Source organism: Berghia stephanieae, chromosome 5 (assembly GCF_034508935.2).
Source record: "Berghia stephanieae isolate SIO BIC M18660-M18661 chromosome 5, UCSD_Bste_1.3, whole genome shotgun sequence".
Taxonomy (NCBI): domain Eukaryota; kingdom Metazoa; phylum Mollusca; class Gastropoda; order Nudibranchia; family Aeolidiidae; genus Berghia; species Berghia stephanieae.
This window is the reverse complement of record NC_088364.1, coordinates 49589780-49606842: the sequence shown is the minus strand read 5'-3', so window position 1 is coordinate 49606842 and position 17063 is coordinate 49589780. Positions and strand designations below refer to the sequence as shown.

The following is a 17063-nucleotide window of genomic DNA, read 5'->3' as shown; positions in this document are numbered from 1 at the left end:
CCCAGTCCCAGGTTCACTCCCCACTAGTGTACACTTCCCCGAATCTCGGGTTCACTCCCCAACACTGTTGCCTACTACCCATAACTTTCTCGGATATTGCCAGGTTTCGTCGGGTTTCGTAAAAAATTAATTGCTGTTATATGAAACTAGCTGAAGCCCGCCGAAAACCATAGTCTCAGGTTCACTCCCCACTGGTGTACACTTCATTGAGTCCCAGGTTCACTCCCCACGCTTTGCCTACTTTCCACAACTTTGCCGCATATTGTCGGGTTTCGTAAAAATGTAATTCCCCCCCCCCCCCCCATATTGTTATTTTTTTTTACAAAACCCAGAGTCCCAGGTTCACTCCCCACTGGTGTACACTTCCCTGAATCTCAGGTTCATCCTCTCCTCCCCCCCCCCCTACACACACACACACACACACACACACACACACACACGCTGCTGCCGACCTCTCATAACTTTGTCGGATATTGCCAGGTGTCGTCGTGTTTCGTAAAAAAGTAATTGCTTTTTATTTGGAAACCCGCCGAAACCCAGTCCCAGGTTCACTCCCCACTGGTGTACACTTCTCTGAGTCCCATATTCACTCCCACAGCTGCCCTCTTCCCATAAATTTGTCAGGTTTCGGAAAAAAAAACACCGTATTATAGTGCAAAACCACTATTCAGTGTCAGATACTGAATAGTACAAAACCACTATTCAGTATCAGATACTGAATAGTGCAAAACCGCTATTCAGTATCAGATACTGAATAGTGCAAAACCGCTATTCAGTATCAGATACTGAATAGTGCAAAACCACTATTCAGTATCAGATACTGAATAGTGCTAGCCTTCTATTAAACTCCCTAGAAAAATAGATCACGACATGCAAATGAATGGCCGATTGGAATTTTGGAAAAGTCAATAATAAAATATTTATTCACATGAAGATAGACCAAATACACCACTGAATCGGCGTCATTTAGTTGTTTACTTTGAACTTTTCAAAATGAAAATAGACCTCATGCAAGCAAAGATATGAACTGACAAATGTTTGAGGTGGTGTACTCTTCTTAGTTGATAGAGTTAGAGTTAGAGTGAGAATGACGAGAAATGAGTTGCCACTTAATTAAGGAAAAAAATTGTCGTATCTAGTTTACTTACCTTCTTTGTTGACTTTTTAATAAAAAGTACATTATTCTCATTTTCGAATGTTTTCAAATTGGAGAAAAGATGAGAATGTCTCGTTTACCGAGAGGGCCATTTTTTTTTGCTTCACACTTCTCAAAGACAGACCGCGAAAAGTGGAGGCTGGGGCCGGCTGGTCCTTGAAAGCTCACAAATGCAACTTAAAACGCATAAGAGTGCTGGGAGTAGCTACAAATAGGTAAAGGAGCGGTGGTTTGCAACTTTAAACACATAAGAGTTCTGGGAGTACAAATAGTGAAAAGCGGTAGTTTTCGCTATTTGTAGTGGTAGTACAAATAACCACTTCGTTTCACGAATGCTCTGCGGTAAGGCGTTCTAAATAGAGGGTCCGAAATGAGAAAAGGATCTCATTCCAGCATTTTTCCGAATTCGAGGGACAACTAGTTTTGTGGAAACACTGGCCGAACGTAAGGGGCGGGGTTTTGAATATCTTTCAATTAGTTCCGAAAGGTAGGAAGGGGCAGTACCTTCAAAACAACGATATACTAAAACACAAGCTTTGAATTTAATCCTTTTCCCAACAGGCAGCCAATGCAGGTCATGAAGTAGAGGTTCGGCAGAGTCGCACATACGCTTCATGAATACTAGTCTGGCAGCGCTGTTTTGGACAATCTGAAGACGTTTCAGATTGTATTGCGAAACGCCAAACAACAGAGCATTACAATAATCCAATTTCGATAGTACGAGGGACACAACCAGGTGCTTGGTCACATCCTCAGATATGAACCGTCTAATGGAAGCAATCTTTTTTAGTTGGAAAAAGAGAGATCTAACCAAATTATTAACCTGATGCTCCATCGACAGTCCAGAGTCTAAGAATGTGCCAAGGTTTTTCACTTTATCAACAATTTGAATGGAGGCACCCCCCAACTTCAAATCTGTTTCACTTTTCCACTTCCTGTTCCCCACATACATCACCTCCGTCTTATCATCATTCAGTTTCAGTCTGTTCTCATTCATCCATTTCTTAACACTTTGGATACAATTTTTACTATTGGCTGATACTTCTTGTAAATTTCTCGTCTTGGAAACGCAGTACAATTGCGTATCATCGGCGTATTGATGGTAAGACAGACCGAAACTTCTGATGATTTTAGACAGAGGGCCAACGTACAGAACAAAAAGAACGGGTCCAAGTACTGAACCCTGGGGAACCCCACAATCAAGAAAGATCTATATTCATCCACCGTAATAATCTGTTTACGATTAAACAAATATGACCTAAACCAATCAAGCGCTGCACCAGACACGCCATAAGTAATTTCAAGACGTTCGAGAAGAAGATTGTGACAAATAGTATCAAAAGCAGACGATAGGTCAAGCAAATTCAGCAAACAACATGAACCATTGTCTATAACAGAGAGGAGATCATTATCAACCATCACAAGTGCGGTTTCCGTCGAATGATGTTGCCTATAAGCAGACTGACATTTTTCTTCAAGACAATTATTTTTAAGATGAGACAGTAATTGTTTCAAAACAAGCTTTTCTAAGATCTTAGAGAGAAAAGGAAGATTAGAGACAGTTTTTTAAGTTCTGTTTATCGAGATCAGGTTTTTTTCAAAAGAGGTTTGACATGAGCAACATTGTAAATGTCTGGTACATCACCTGACTGCAACGAATTATTAACAATACATGTAAATGGTGTTAAAATTACATCAATGCACTTTTTTTAGAATGGCAGTTTTTACGGGGTCTAAATCACAACTTTTAGTTAGGAAAAGTGCATAAGGAAAGGTTAGAATTTCTTGACCAATCAAGTTTGAAATATAGAAGAACTCGTTGGGATTTAATCCAGGTTTATAGATCAGTACATGGTCTGGATGGGATAGACTTTTCTGATTCTTTTTCATATTCTGAAATTTGAGACAAAGAATGCAAAATCTATGGATTATTTCAAGGTGTTAGTAGACAGGGAATTATACGATGGGAGATTTATATATGACGAATTATGCTTGTTTGCACAACTGTTGACATGCCTTTCAATCTTGAATGTAAATATCATGCATTGTTACCTTATGATGGTTATCTTCTATATGTATGGATGTATGAGTGTATGTGTGTGTGTGTGTGTATGTGTGTGTGTGTGTGTGTGCTTTGCATGTCAAAGTTAAAGATATATATGTTTGTTCATCACACATACATGGGTACATTTAAGTTGCTATAGATAGAATGAAGTTGACGTCACTTTGGTCTTTGTTATTGTTTTTTGCCATTGACGTTTATGAGTAATTCTCAGCTAACTGTATTTTCCAGACTATAAAAGTTCATGGTTACACAGAGTTGTGTGTGTTGGTCCGTTTTACTTCCGGATGGCAATGTTGTGAACTCCTTAGCCAAGCGCATACTGTCTATACAATCTTTGCCACTTGTATCATTATTGTAATCTTTCAATCAATTTAATATTAAGGGCATTCAAGGGATTTTATCCTATTTCGCCCTATACCATAAGTATGTTATGTTATGTTATTATTATTATTATTATTATTTTATTATTATTATTATTATTATTATATTATTATTATTATTATTATTATTATATTATTGTGTTGTTGTTGTTGTTGTTGTTGTTGTTGTTGTCTTTGTTATTATTATTATTATTTTTTCTATTTCGCCCTATACCATAAGTATGATATGTTATTATTATTATTATTATTATTATTATTATTATTATTATTATTATTATTTATTATTATTATTATTATTATTATTATTATTATTATTATTATTATTTATTATTATTATTATTATTATTATTATCATTATTATCATTATTATTATTATTATTATTATTATTATTATTATTATTATTATTATTATTTATTATTATTATTATTATTATTATTATTTTTGTTGTTGTTGTTGTTGTCTTTGTTGTTTTTATTATCATTACTCTTATAATTATAGTATGATGTGCGTATGTTTTTATATGTGTCTTTGTGTATGTGTGTGTATGTGTGTGTGTGTGTGTGTGTGTTTGTGTGTATAAGCGAGAGAGAGAGAGAGAGAGAGAGAGAGAGAGACAAAGAGAGAGAGAGAGAGAGGGAGAGAAGGGAGAGAGAGAGACAGAGAGAGAAAGTGTGTGTGTGTAAGAGAGAGTGTGTGTGTGAGAGAGAGAGAGTGTGTGTGTGTGTGTGTGAGAGAGAGAGAGAGAGAGAGAGAGAGAGAGAGAGAGAGAGAGAGAGAGAGAAAGAGAGGAGTGGAGGGCGGTCATTATTTGAACCAGATTACGAAAAATAAATAAAATCAAGATAATCTAAAATATGAATTTTATTTTATTAGATAAAGCTACTATCAGTTGTTTTAAATAAAATAATTATTTTTCTCGCGTCTTAATTTTTTATCTTTTTTTTTTTTTTACTATATATTTAATTTTAAGTATCTTAATCGTCCCGAGTAAATACCGTCTTCAGGCTCTAGTTTTATTTGATTGGTTCGTACCGACGTTTACTTATTTGCAGGTCTGATAACCCAAATTGTCATGGTCTCGTTATTGTAATGGAAATACCCTCAAACTGACGCAAATAGCGTCCATTCACGCAACGTTAACTTTCTCCTTACCAGTCAATTTTGGAATTTTCCCCAAAACGTCACACCTACCCAACACAAAAATACATTTTTCTTGCTGGAACAGAAAACAATAAGAACAATCTATACACTGTGTTGTTCAACAAAATGAACTCTACAACACAGTGACGAATTATTATAGCGATAATAAAAAATATGGTGTGTTATACAAATGAAATCAGAATGATAAAATTGCTGGTTGCGTCGTAACGAATGTGACGATTTTCCTACAGTTGACAAGGGGAGGGTTAAATCGGGCTCATAATTCCGTTCGGTTATCAGACCTGCTGAGTTGTTCACATAGGTTCATACCAACGTTTACTGATAACTCAATGTTGATAAGGGCCCACGGTTGTAATGGAAATACTTCCAAACCACCACAAAATATTAATGCTCTCATCAAACCTAAATATTGTCTTTTACAACAATGTTAAATCAAGCCAATAATTGCGTTCGGTTATCAGACCTGAAAATATGTACACGTCGATTCGTATAGAATCTTTCAAATTAATGTTTGTTATAGCTGCAGGGTATTCATATACATAGATCGGACGAGTCCAGTGACTTGAAACTAATCTGCCTTATGGCTGCCGGATAAAAGATTGATATGACTCCAGAGCTGAACAAAGCAGAATATTACTATATTCTGCTTTCATCGCTAGTTTAGAATCCCTAAAAGCCAAATGTCGCTTATCAGGCATCATGTTTCGTCTTATAATATTATGTCGTTAAGTGCTGCTGTTGGCTAGGAAAATTAATAAAGAAAAATGAATATAAAAGCTTCAAAAAAGAGCAAAATACAAAAAAGGAGGCTCATTCAAAACCCTTCCTCGCCAACAAATTTTTTTTTAAAAATCGTTTATCGTTATTATAGATGTTTAGCAGATCAAATGCATCACGCATCATGTAGGGATCGCGTATATATCTCATCATCATACTCATTATACGTCAACTATAATTAGCTTCGTATTTTCATCAATTAGTTCGCTCTAAAATCTATTTATTTATGCATGTTTACATAGTGCTATATCTACATTATTTATTATATATTTTTACATTCAAATACCATGCTTTATTTTTACTTTTTATCAACATGTATTGGTTATGCGCAATCCTTCACAATCTATTTTCAAAATCCTAATTACATTACAAATCCATTATAACAACTCTATTCTACTTTCATGTCCGATTTTTATAGCATTGCTTCTAACTGCTGTAATTATGAATATTTTATTATATTTGATGTTTATTTTGGTTTTGATTAGCTTCGTATTTTCATCAATTAGTTCATGACAGTGTATTAATCTGTGCTTATATAACGATGAATGATGTGTAACATTATGGTAATTTCCATTCAGGATCAATAAAGTATATCTTATTTTAAATAATGAGATTTTTTATGGGTCACGGAAATGTTTACATTGTGACAGCAAATAAAAAATCGCAAAGCGGTAGGTACTCTGTTTACGTATATTGCGAATGGTAATGTGATCGATACGTGAAGTTCGATGCGTGCTGTATGATACTTAGGATCTGCTAAACCTATCTATTGAGTGGGACGGACACGTTTGCCTTAATATTGCACCTGTCAACATTTTCATCAAAACAAAATGGCAACTAACGCAAACATACGCATTTATGATGCCACGTTTTAATGATTCCAGTTACAAAATAATAATCACTGCGCAAACATAAAATCTATTGTTATGTCCCATTGTTTGGTATAGGAGTCCCTAAGAGCGATAAAGCCAATATTACCGTACTCTGAAAAAGACAACAATTTTTAAAAATGTTAACCAGAATACTCGTCCTTCAATTGATGGTTCGCCTGTGACTGAGCATTAACCAATCAGAATATTTCCTGCCATTTACCCCGTTTTGTGTCCTGACTATTTATTTCCTGTATGAAAATGCCTGAGATACCCTTAGTACATGTCAAACATACAAATAGGTCAGGCCCAGTTAGTGAGTATTTCTCAAAATATTTTGACACGCTGATAAAGGAATTGCATAGCAAAACTTGAGGACAGTATGCATTTTTTTCAATCATCTGTGTTAAAATTGTGAATGATGCTCAGGATCTGTGGGCTGTTTACTCCGGGTGATCAGCAAGCATTTAAGTGGATATGGGTCGTCGGTTCACTGTCACCGGTTGATTTCAGGGCCAAAGTATACTTTATTTTAAATTTTCGAGTCAAAAATAAAACAACTTAAATGTTTATTTGACAAGTTTTAATAAGATATACAATAACTGATGTAATTTTCAAAAGTGTGTATGCATTGTATATTGATTAAAGAACTGAAGGCTTATGCTATAAGATAATAGTTTTTAAAAAAGCATCCACATCAATAGCTTGACAGGCATAGCAGCAAGAGGTCAGAGATGAACCATCAATTATCAATCGTATTTTTAAAAAATGGAATGTCCAGGTTTGAGAGTTTCGACAAGATGAAGTAGGATATTTGTTCTGGCCAAAATCTTTCAAAGTACGGCAGCATAGAGCTTGACTTTATCCTGGTACTCGAGGGGTAGATGGGCGCCTCTGAATAAGATGCTCGTCTATCGCGAAAAGTGATTATGATTACTAGGTGGATGAAAGAGCTCAGAGACTTTTCTAGGATTGCAAGCCACTCTTTTGCTTGGGAGTCAATGTGCTTTATCACTTTAGCTATTGGGACCTCCTTCGTATATATATTTAACTATCACAGTAGGGAAATTTCACGCTGACATGGCAAAGCAGTGTCACAAGCATATTATCCCAACATCTAAAGCAAACAACAACAACAACAACAACAACAACAACAACAACAACAACAACAACAACACAAAATAATTAAAAGAAAGAAGAGCAACACTCCCCCACCCCCCCTCCCCCAACAAGAAAAAAAAAACAAAAAAAAACCCAAACCAATCGCCCCCCCCCCCTCCCCACACCCCCATAACACACACACACACACACACACACACACACACACATACACACACACACACACACAAATTAGAATAAAAGCCAAAGAAAAAAACATACAAACAATTGCAATCGGAAATTTGTGGAAAGGAAGCATAATCTCTGATTTTTATTTTTTAATTAACGGAGGACATTCATGTATAGATATTTCCTGAAAGATGTACTTCAAGGTTTTGAATATCAAATTATATCGATTAATGATTGAATATTTTTCTGTGCATAGTCTTTGTTCATATAACACCATCACCACATTTAAAAGCGCGCTAATTTTGTTGCTATTGTTGTTGTCGCTTTTGTTGATGTTATTGATGTTGTTGAAGTTGTCATTATGCTTTTTAATTTTATTTTCTTCTTATTTTCAGGTAGATTCTATTTGTACTTCTCTGCCATTTAGCATACTGAGAAGATATTAATAATTTCTTCTGTTTATTTAAAATCTCTTGAGGGTCAGAATATTCTCTTGAGTAAGTTTATTCGCATCTTAGAGACGATACCTTCAAAATGTAATAAGCCTTGATTTTCTCATTAACGTCAATTAGGCGTCAATCAGAAGCATATTGGGAGTTCATTCCGGTTTCTGTAGTGATAAATGGACCAAGGCAGTTGGTTGCTACCCTTTTCATCGGAGATTTTTATTGAATCCTTTTTTAAAAAGGCTTTTATATAGAGCAATATCCACTAAACGTGCTCAAAGCGCTTTACAAAGGGTCCCTGACCAACAGCAACACTTAACACGTAGGACGAGACATGACGCCTAATAGGCGATATTACAATTTTTTTTTCGGACAGAGACAATGCTGTTAACGGCCAGGTACTTATTTTACACCTGAGTACGGTGAGCGAATGTGAGTAAAGAACCTTTTCCAAGGACTCAACTATGCGCCGAGCGAGGCTCGAACCTAAGGACCTTCCGAATCGAAAGCGAGTGTCATACCACAAGACCACATAGCCGCACACAGTCAAATCTAATAATTCTAGCTCGACAGCCTCTGCTATGTGAATCATCCAACAGATTAGACTTGGATTTAGTATATTTTCTATGAAGGCGAGAAGATGTAGTTGTATTAAGTAAGATAAATAAAGTCCATGGTTCTTATTATTTTAACTTAAATGTCCTTTCGAAAGTATGGTACTATCCAACATGAAACCCGATTGGGGTGACAAGTCACATTTGTCATCCTTAAAAACTAATAATAACCACTATTAACAAAAATGATGATGTTTTAATATACCCTCAAATTTTGTCGTTTGTATTTATTTAACTTAGACAGAAGTAGATGTTACAATACAATTTCTGACGGAAATCGGTAACTTATTGACCTCAGGCTACCTCAAGTAAGCCCTAATAAACTATGTGTTTTCACACGAGGTGTAATACTCCCAAATGTCATCAAAAATAGTAAATTATTTTAGCAAAACGTGATTCAGCAATACTATTCTATGTAAAATGTTAACTAATGTACTGTCGTACCTTGGAAAAGCAGGTACATTTAATTTTGGCCAGAAAACTCGTCCATATATCGACTGATTAAAATGACTCTCATCTTGTCATTAACTCTCAAACTTGGGACTTCGCGAAGTCCCAGGTTTGGAACTTTTTGGCAAGAAATTTGAGACTGAACGATATTTGAAGGATGAGTTTTCTGGCTAAATTTTTTAATATATGTTTTATCAGAGTATGGCGGTTTAGTGAATAATGAAATCTCCGAGGAGTTTGTAGGACATTGGACTTAGAAATAGAAATCTAAAAAAAAAATACTATTATAATATGAAAGGATTGGGCTTTATTATAAACGTTGGCCAACAAGTGGCTGTAACAATAGATACAAATGATTGATGTTGAAAGCATCAACATTATATTACCATCGATCATATATACCAATAATTGTCAAATGTCACACTCACAGGGGCATTGTGGATTTATCAGCTGGGATTATGTATTGCAGAGGTGCGTGCCAAATCGGCATCGACCAACAAGAACACAGCTATGTATTGCATAGATTTTCTGGTTGGTTCATTGGTCAGCGTGCCGACCGCACTTTCCTGTAATGTGACCAGTGACCAGGCTGTCTTAATCCCTAAGCAGCCGGCTTTAGTGACCCGAGGATTAGCAGCTGCTAGGAAAAGGTGTGGACGAGCTTTATGTTGGAGGTAGATTTATAAACAATATGCAACGATTTGCAGCCAAATCAGGATTTAGAAAAATGGCCAAATCATATACCCTCAAATTCACTCTTTTAATTACTCTAACATTCAGTTGATATTCCAGAATATTCTGAAACGTTTTTTACTGCAACAACAGAAAAGAGAAAAAGAAAAGAATAAATGCATAAATTAAATAGATCAAAATTTTCTTTTGCCGTTTTGAAATTATTGGTGGAAAACCTAAAACAAATTATTGATGATTAAACAATTTTTAGTCGTTTTGAATTGAACGTTTAACGAGTCTTGTTGTCAAAAGAATTGAATGGTATGAATTGTACATATTGATTGAATATTGTTTTTAATTATTCTTATTACTTTTTCTTATTTAAGTTACTTTAAGGAATTTTTCCTAATATCCATGACATGATTCGACTTGACGTTATTCTTCGAGATGTAAGGAGAGACAGCTTACCGGAACTCAACTTTAGCCATTCATTAGTCCAAGTGGTACTTCATTATACTTCGGTTGTGCTGAATAGGTGAACATGAGAGAGAGAGAGAGAGAGAGAGAGAGAGAGAGAGAGAGAGAGAGAGAGAGTGTAAAGCAGTAGTTAATCCGTTTCTGTTTTTCTTCACTACAGGAAAGTGATCATGAAGAGCCCTTATGAGTGTTGTCGTCGGGACATTTAATCGTCGGCCATCTTTGATTACACTGCGCTGTCATTATATCATTAGGTTTATGCGGTCTTCAGCGGAATGCGATTAACAGGGATGGTCGTAAATAAATGAAGATGTTGTTGTTTTCATAATTCATTTAAAAACTAAAAGGATGTTGATAAAAAGTGAGTATCTTCCTAGTCTCCTTGTCGTATAAATAATAATTGAAACAATGATAATGGATTGAACCTTCTAGATTTTTATTCTTAATTAAACTAGTACTTTTGAAGCCGATAATGAATTCCTTTCAACTCATTATTTCTGCAACTATATTTATCTCGTTACAATGTTATATCTTACCAATTCTGAGATTGTCGATAGGTCAGTTAATTGAGTATTTGATTCATAATCAAAAGGAACCTCGATTTTAGTCAAGGTTTGTTTTTTTTTTTCCCCTTCCCCCCCCCCCCCTCCCCTTTCCACTTCTTTTTCCCCTGTCCATCAAACATTGATCGGTAGCTGTGTCTCTAAGATCTGGTAAAATGTATTTTGCGATACACTGGCGTCATATCTAAAGGGTAGCAAATAATTGTCTTGTCCTTTTAAGACTATAGAAACCTGGATAAATTCTGACTTTATTGGTCTCAAGGCACTTAGGACATACTTGACAGTTTCACTAAAAGACCAACTATTATAAAGGTACTTATTATTATTATTATTATATTATTATTATTATTATTATTATTATTATTATTATTATTATTATTATTATTATTATTATTATTATCGTTATTATTATTATTATTATTATTATTATTATTATTATTATTATTATTATTATTATTATTATTATTATTTATTATTATTATTATTATTTATATTATTATTATTATTATTATTTTATTATATATTATTATTATTATTTATTATTATTATTATTATTATTATTATTTTATTATATTATTATTGTTATTATATTATATCTCATTATTATTATTATTTTATATTATTATTATTATTATTATATTATTATTATTATTATTATTATTATTATTATTATTATTTCTATTAATATCTTAAGCGCAAAAAGAAATAATAATTTGCATTACATCTTCCAAAACGGAGAAGAAAAAACCCCAAAACGAAACACATGAAAAGAATGGAATTTACTCCAACAAGGGTCCTGTAACATAGTATCATGTAATGGTGTCGGATAGAACAATTCAATAATGCTTAATATAGATGTGTGCAATGTCTGTCTCTGAGTCCATTAGAGATTGGTTTATCTAGTCACATTGGGGGTCCTGATAGATCAATTGGCAGAGCACTCGCTTTACAATCAAAAGGACCGAGATCGATCTCGGCTGCAGACCCATTTTTTTTCTGACGCACCCCCCCCCCCTCAACCGCCCCCCCCCCCCCCGTCTACCCAGCAGTGTTTGAGTATCTGGGTCTGTTAGATCTGGCGGAAAGTACCTTGCGATAGACTATCATCCTATCCAAAGTGTATTATCCGGATGCATAGCCCTAATGGCCCTGAAGGACTACATAGCGTTTTGGTGAGAATGTTGGTAGGGCAGATAGCGAGACTACATCGCCAGAAAGGAAAAGGAATAGAGAAGAGCCAGAATATGTTGGAGAATATAAGCGATTCCCTGATGATAATCGAACCTGGGATTCAACTGGTGAGGTACACATTCCGAATGGATGTGCGAGTTACGCTCTAATGTCAACACCATTCATCGCTGGTTCCAATCTGGTTTCAGATTCTTTTGTCATCAATGCTTTATTGTCTTGTAGCACTTGTCTACTTTTAAAATTTATTTTTATAGACATAATTGCCGTACCCTGAAAAAACCCCAAAACAAACAGAATTTTAAAATGTGCGGCTATGTGGTCCTGTGGTATGGCACTCGCTTTCGGATCGGAAGGTCCTGGGTTCAAGCCTCGCTCGACGCGCGCATAGTTGAGTCCTTGGAAAAGGCTTTACTCACATTCTCTCGCGTACTCATGTGTAACATGAGTAACTACCTGGCTGTTAACAGCGTTGTCTCTGTCCGAAAAAAATTGTAATGTCGCCTAAGAGGCGTCATGTCATGTCCTGTCCTACATGTTAAGTGTTGCTTTGGCCAGGGACCCCATTGTAAAGCGCTTTGAGCAGGTTTAGTGGATATTGCGTTATATGAAAGCTCATTTTTAGTGGGGTGGGGGGGGGGGTGAAAACTCGCTCTTTAAATATAGATCGATTAAAATAACCCTCATCTTGTCAAAAACTGTCAAACCTGGGACTTGTTTCTTCAATGTTCATGCTCCAATCACATATCTGGATTTATTGAGAAAATGAAATCCCTAAAAGGTGCTGGAGCTGTGATTGGGTCTCCCAGGAATATAATGTCACGTTTTCTCTCCTTTAAAAATGTATTATATCGTACCGTATCGTATCATTTAAGAGCTAATGGGTTCTAAAAACCTTTAAATGCTCTGTGTAAGTTTTATGCATAGATACATTTTATCAATTATATAATTAGTATACAATTTCAATTAATGGATAATATTGAGAATTACATTTCTAATACACAAATGAGTGTCATATCCAATATTCTTAGTATAATTTACTCTCTTTACATTCATTTGGCATGTCCGACTTGTACATTCGAGAGTTTCAAATAATTGTTATACAAAAGGCAAAAATATTCAATGTCACGTTACATTATTCGTAAAAATCAAATATAATGTTGGTAAGATCTTTATCAATGGCATGCTTACAATTATTAATTGAATTATAATTTTTTGTCTCAAACGTTAGATTATTCCAAATTGTCACAGTCCTTTGAATTATATTATTTTTCCTCATAGACGAATTACATCTTTCAACAAATATCTTACTTATCTCCCCTAGTGTTTGTAACATGCGAATAATTAAAAAGATTATTATAATCTATATTGTAAGAGCCATGTACGAGTCTATATATTATATGAATAAGATCACCTCTTATTCTACGATATTTAGTGAAGGCAAATATACATACTTTAATCTTTCTAAATAGGATAGATGTCGAATGTTAGGTAAACGTCTATTAGCGCGTCTCAATGTTAGTAGACTGACGCTTAAATAAGGGACTCCAAATACTATTTCCATACTCTAGACAAGGACTTATAAAGTTATATACTTAGGTTGTTCAATACCTTGTAATCTCTCTTATGAGACATAAATTTAATTGAATTGAAAACTTAAACATGAGTTTAAGCCTTTATTTAAATGCTCTCTTAGAGCATGGATATTAAGTGGTGCACTTTGAAGATATCTTTCCACCATTACAGGAATTGTAGCCATACTATCAATCTGGTATTATGTCGGAAGGAAATAAATGACGGCCATTGGATATAATGTCTCAAGATATGAACTACGAAATTTACATTTTATGAAGTTTAAGACGCAAAACTCAATCTTCTCTATTAGTAGTAAACAAATTCGAGTAAAGCAGCTTTTAGAAAAAGAACAGAATATCAAACACAGAACGTTTCGGGCTCAAAACCCTTCTTCAGCCAAAAACAAACAAAAAACAATAAAAACGTAAAAATATATTACAAAAACCCAGATCGACGACTAAATATCTTAGTATCTCTTCTCAATCAAGACATTTGTTTAAACTCGAACTGTTTCAAATTGAATATTTAACATTAGGTTCAACCCGATATAAAACAGCGTTGAGGGTCACAACCGACGTGTACATATATACAGGTCTGTTATGCTAACGCAATTATGGGTCTAGGTTAACATTGGACAATATTTTCCGTCATTTTTTAATATTTCCATTACAACGAAGAGCCCATAAAGAATTGGGTTATCAGACCTGCACATAAGTGCACGTCGGTTACAAAGACCAACTAATAAACTAAAGTTTAAAAGTTGTTGTAATGTTTGATGTATTATATAGGACCTGAAATTATACTTTCTCATAATGATAAGTAAAATTCTATTTTCAGATGACCTGGTAGGCAGTTACAAGAATGGATAACACAACGTAAAGAGAAGATCACCATCTCTATGAACACAGACGACACCATGCCAGCTGCTAAGCAATATCAACGCAGCTTGACAAGCTTGGAAAGCCACAACCAAATCAAATGGGGAAAACCGGCATTTCAGACCTTCCAACTTCGCCCCTGGAACAAAGATGCTGAGGGAGAAGAAGTCTTGAAAAATCCACTTGGAATATATGGCCCACAATCACAGATTGAAATGGGTAGAGCAAAATCGGTACCGCCTAAACATAGTAAAGATCCCGCCTTAGATCGGGATGACGTTAGAACAGCGCACTCTGTGGCCAATATGTGCGATGGGAGCATTTCATTGAAGCCAAAATCTAGCTTGGAAGCTTTGCCGGTTCGGCCGCCTTTGAGCAAGATCAAACAAATCCCTGGAAGATATTTCCCCAAACCAACGCCTGTTGAAGTCGACCGACTTGCGCACTTTGGAACTTTGAGGAGAAACAAACACACTATACGAATTCGAAACTACGACCGTCCTACCGGAAATAGCAAGTCGATGGATATGAATGATCTACCTATGGAATCGGTTTCGTTTTTAGACGTCCTGCCCAAATCTACTCGCCAAAAAAGTCCTGGATTTAATCGGCTTTTTCACCGCATGAAGACTAGCCATACGGAATTTCCTGAAATCAGATCGGAGGTGTTTGCAATTTGCTTCAATCCAAATGACAGTAGTAGGAAAGGTGGAGATCACGTTAGCAGTACATTACATGTGAGCAACGATAACAATAACAATAACAATAACAATAATATCATCAACTCCAATGGAAACATCTTGCTTAAAGCTACCAACCAATCCTTCGATCCTAATAGTGAGTTACGTAGCGATTACTATACAATCAAAAGAATATCAGTAACGTCTCAGAGCTCTCGTGCGCCTAGTCGTTCTTTTTCTGTTGTGCTCCGCGGACACCCCAAGCGTCTTCATCCCAAATTGTCCGAGGATGGATGCAACTTTGTAAACGATCATAACCAGGGGAAAACTTCCAAATCAGCTGCGAGCAGCCTTGCTGAAGGTGCTGGGCTCCAGAAGGAACCAGTGGACAGCGATAGGCAAACCGAGAGCATCAAACCAAGCGAACCTCGCACAGCTGCTAAAATTGAAGTGAAAATTGACAACAGTCCCGCCCTTTCTCCTATTACGATTAATGGATTTTCGTAGACTACTTATAACTGAGTGCTTTTTCAACAAACAAAAAGAAAAAAAAATCGGAAGGATTCTACTATCAAAACAACTGACAGAGTGTGTGTCACGTGTTGTGACAAGAGTGATGTATCTAATTATTATACCCAACTTAAACGTTAGATTTCTCCAAACTACGTCATCATCATTGATCTTTTTACGTCAAGCTGACTAATCTCGTAACATTTTCGCTTTTTTATTTACATATCTATTTATCTCTTTATTTGTGAGAAACACATTATTTGTCTTTATACGCCAGTATTATCGAGCTTGGATCAGTGCATGATTGTATTTGTCCACTTTCTTCTCTCCTTTATTTCGAAATGATGAACATATCATGAAAGGAGAGTCGAGAATCACAGCTATGTCTTTTAAAACCTACGATGAATTGTTTTGGAATTGCATTATCAATAATATTTATTGTTAACTTCACTTAATCCTCTTTGCTCCTTGTGGAACAAAGGGCCTCTACGTCCGTCATCTGCTTTTGTTCTTGGCTTTCACCTTGGTAGTCTCTCAGGTGAGGCTTGCCATCTTATTTTCGTCAGATTAATCGAGCCTCTATGCCTGTTACGGACGCCTAACTTTTCGTGTCCCTTAAGGCTTACCCACACCGGAGACTAACTCCGACGACCCCGCACTGCCATCCTCTGCCGTCTTCTGGATAAAGACTTCGGGCACGGACAAAATGCTAAGAATAAAAAGAAGAGCCGCTAGACCTACCCATACCAAGCTTGAAAAAGAATGGCAGAGGACTTCGGGTGCTTGGTATGGGTAGACCTAGCGGCTCTTTATCCGGAAGACGGCAGAGGACGGCAGTGCCGGGTCGTAAGAGTCAGTCTCCGGTGTTGGTAAGCCCTTAGGGTTTCAATCTGGCAGGTGATGTTGCTCCCTGGTCTTTCAAGATGAGGCAAACCCATCTTTATATCATCCTAATTAAGGTGCTGATGGGTTCTTGGTTTGACCTCTTCCATAATACGCTTCAACAGTCGTGACGTCACTTCCTCCGTAATGACGCAGAGTAACTTAGTAACTGACTCTAAACCATCGAAACAATGGCGGACGCCCTTATGAAATACTTCTCCGACGAGCATAAAAGTGTATCCAGAGGAGAAAAAACATTATAAATCTGATCGTTTTGAATTTTATACATTCTGATCATATGACATGTGAAAAAGTTCTAGCCAGTATGAAGAATAAAAAGTACCGATTTTTCATTGTTTAGAACAAAGCTGCTCGTTGCTGGGCGACGTGACTTCAGACTATTGAATCCAATTCTATGTTAGAAATTGGTCT

General features: G+C 35.9%; 1 protein-coding gene and 1 long non-coding RNA gene across 2 annotated transcripts in view; one reads left to right on the top strand and one right to left on the bottom strand.

Annotated features, from left to right (window-relative positions):
- The window catches only part of LOC144973111 (uncharacterized), a 12059-nt gene extending 10742 nt beyond the window's left edge, over positions 1–1317 (bottom strand). Inside the window, exon 1 of the long non-coding RNA XR_013645491.1 lies at positions 1149–1317. This is a non-coding gene — a long non-coding RNA (uncharacterized LOC144973111). The remainder of the gene's footprint in view (positions 1–1148) is intronic.
- Positions 1318–10519: 9202 nt separating this feature from the next.
- On the top strand, positions 10520–15879 carry LOC144974149 (uncharacterized). Its single transcript, XM_078917057.1, has 2 exons — positions 10520–10716; positions 14519–15879. Exon 2 carries the CDS (start codon positions 14580–14582, stop codon positions 15744–15746), a length of 1167 nt encoding a protein of 388 aa, XP_078773183.1. The 5' UTR covers positions 10520–10716; positions 14519–14579; the 3' UTR covers positions 15747–15879.
- The last annotated feature ends 1184 nt before the right edge of the window (positions 15880–17063 follow it).

Bases quoted from the DNA above. Each gene is read 5' to 3' on its own strand.
- LOC144974149 (XM_078917057.1), top strand. From the start codon at position 14,580: ATGAACACAGACGACACCATGCCAGCTGCTAAGCAATATCAACGCAGC.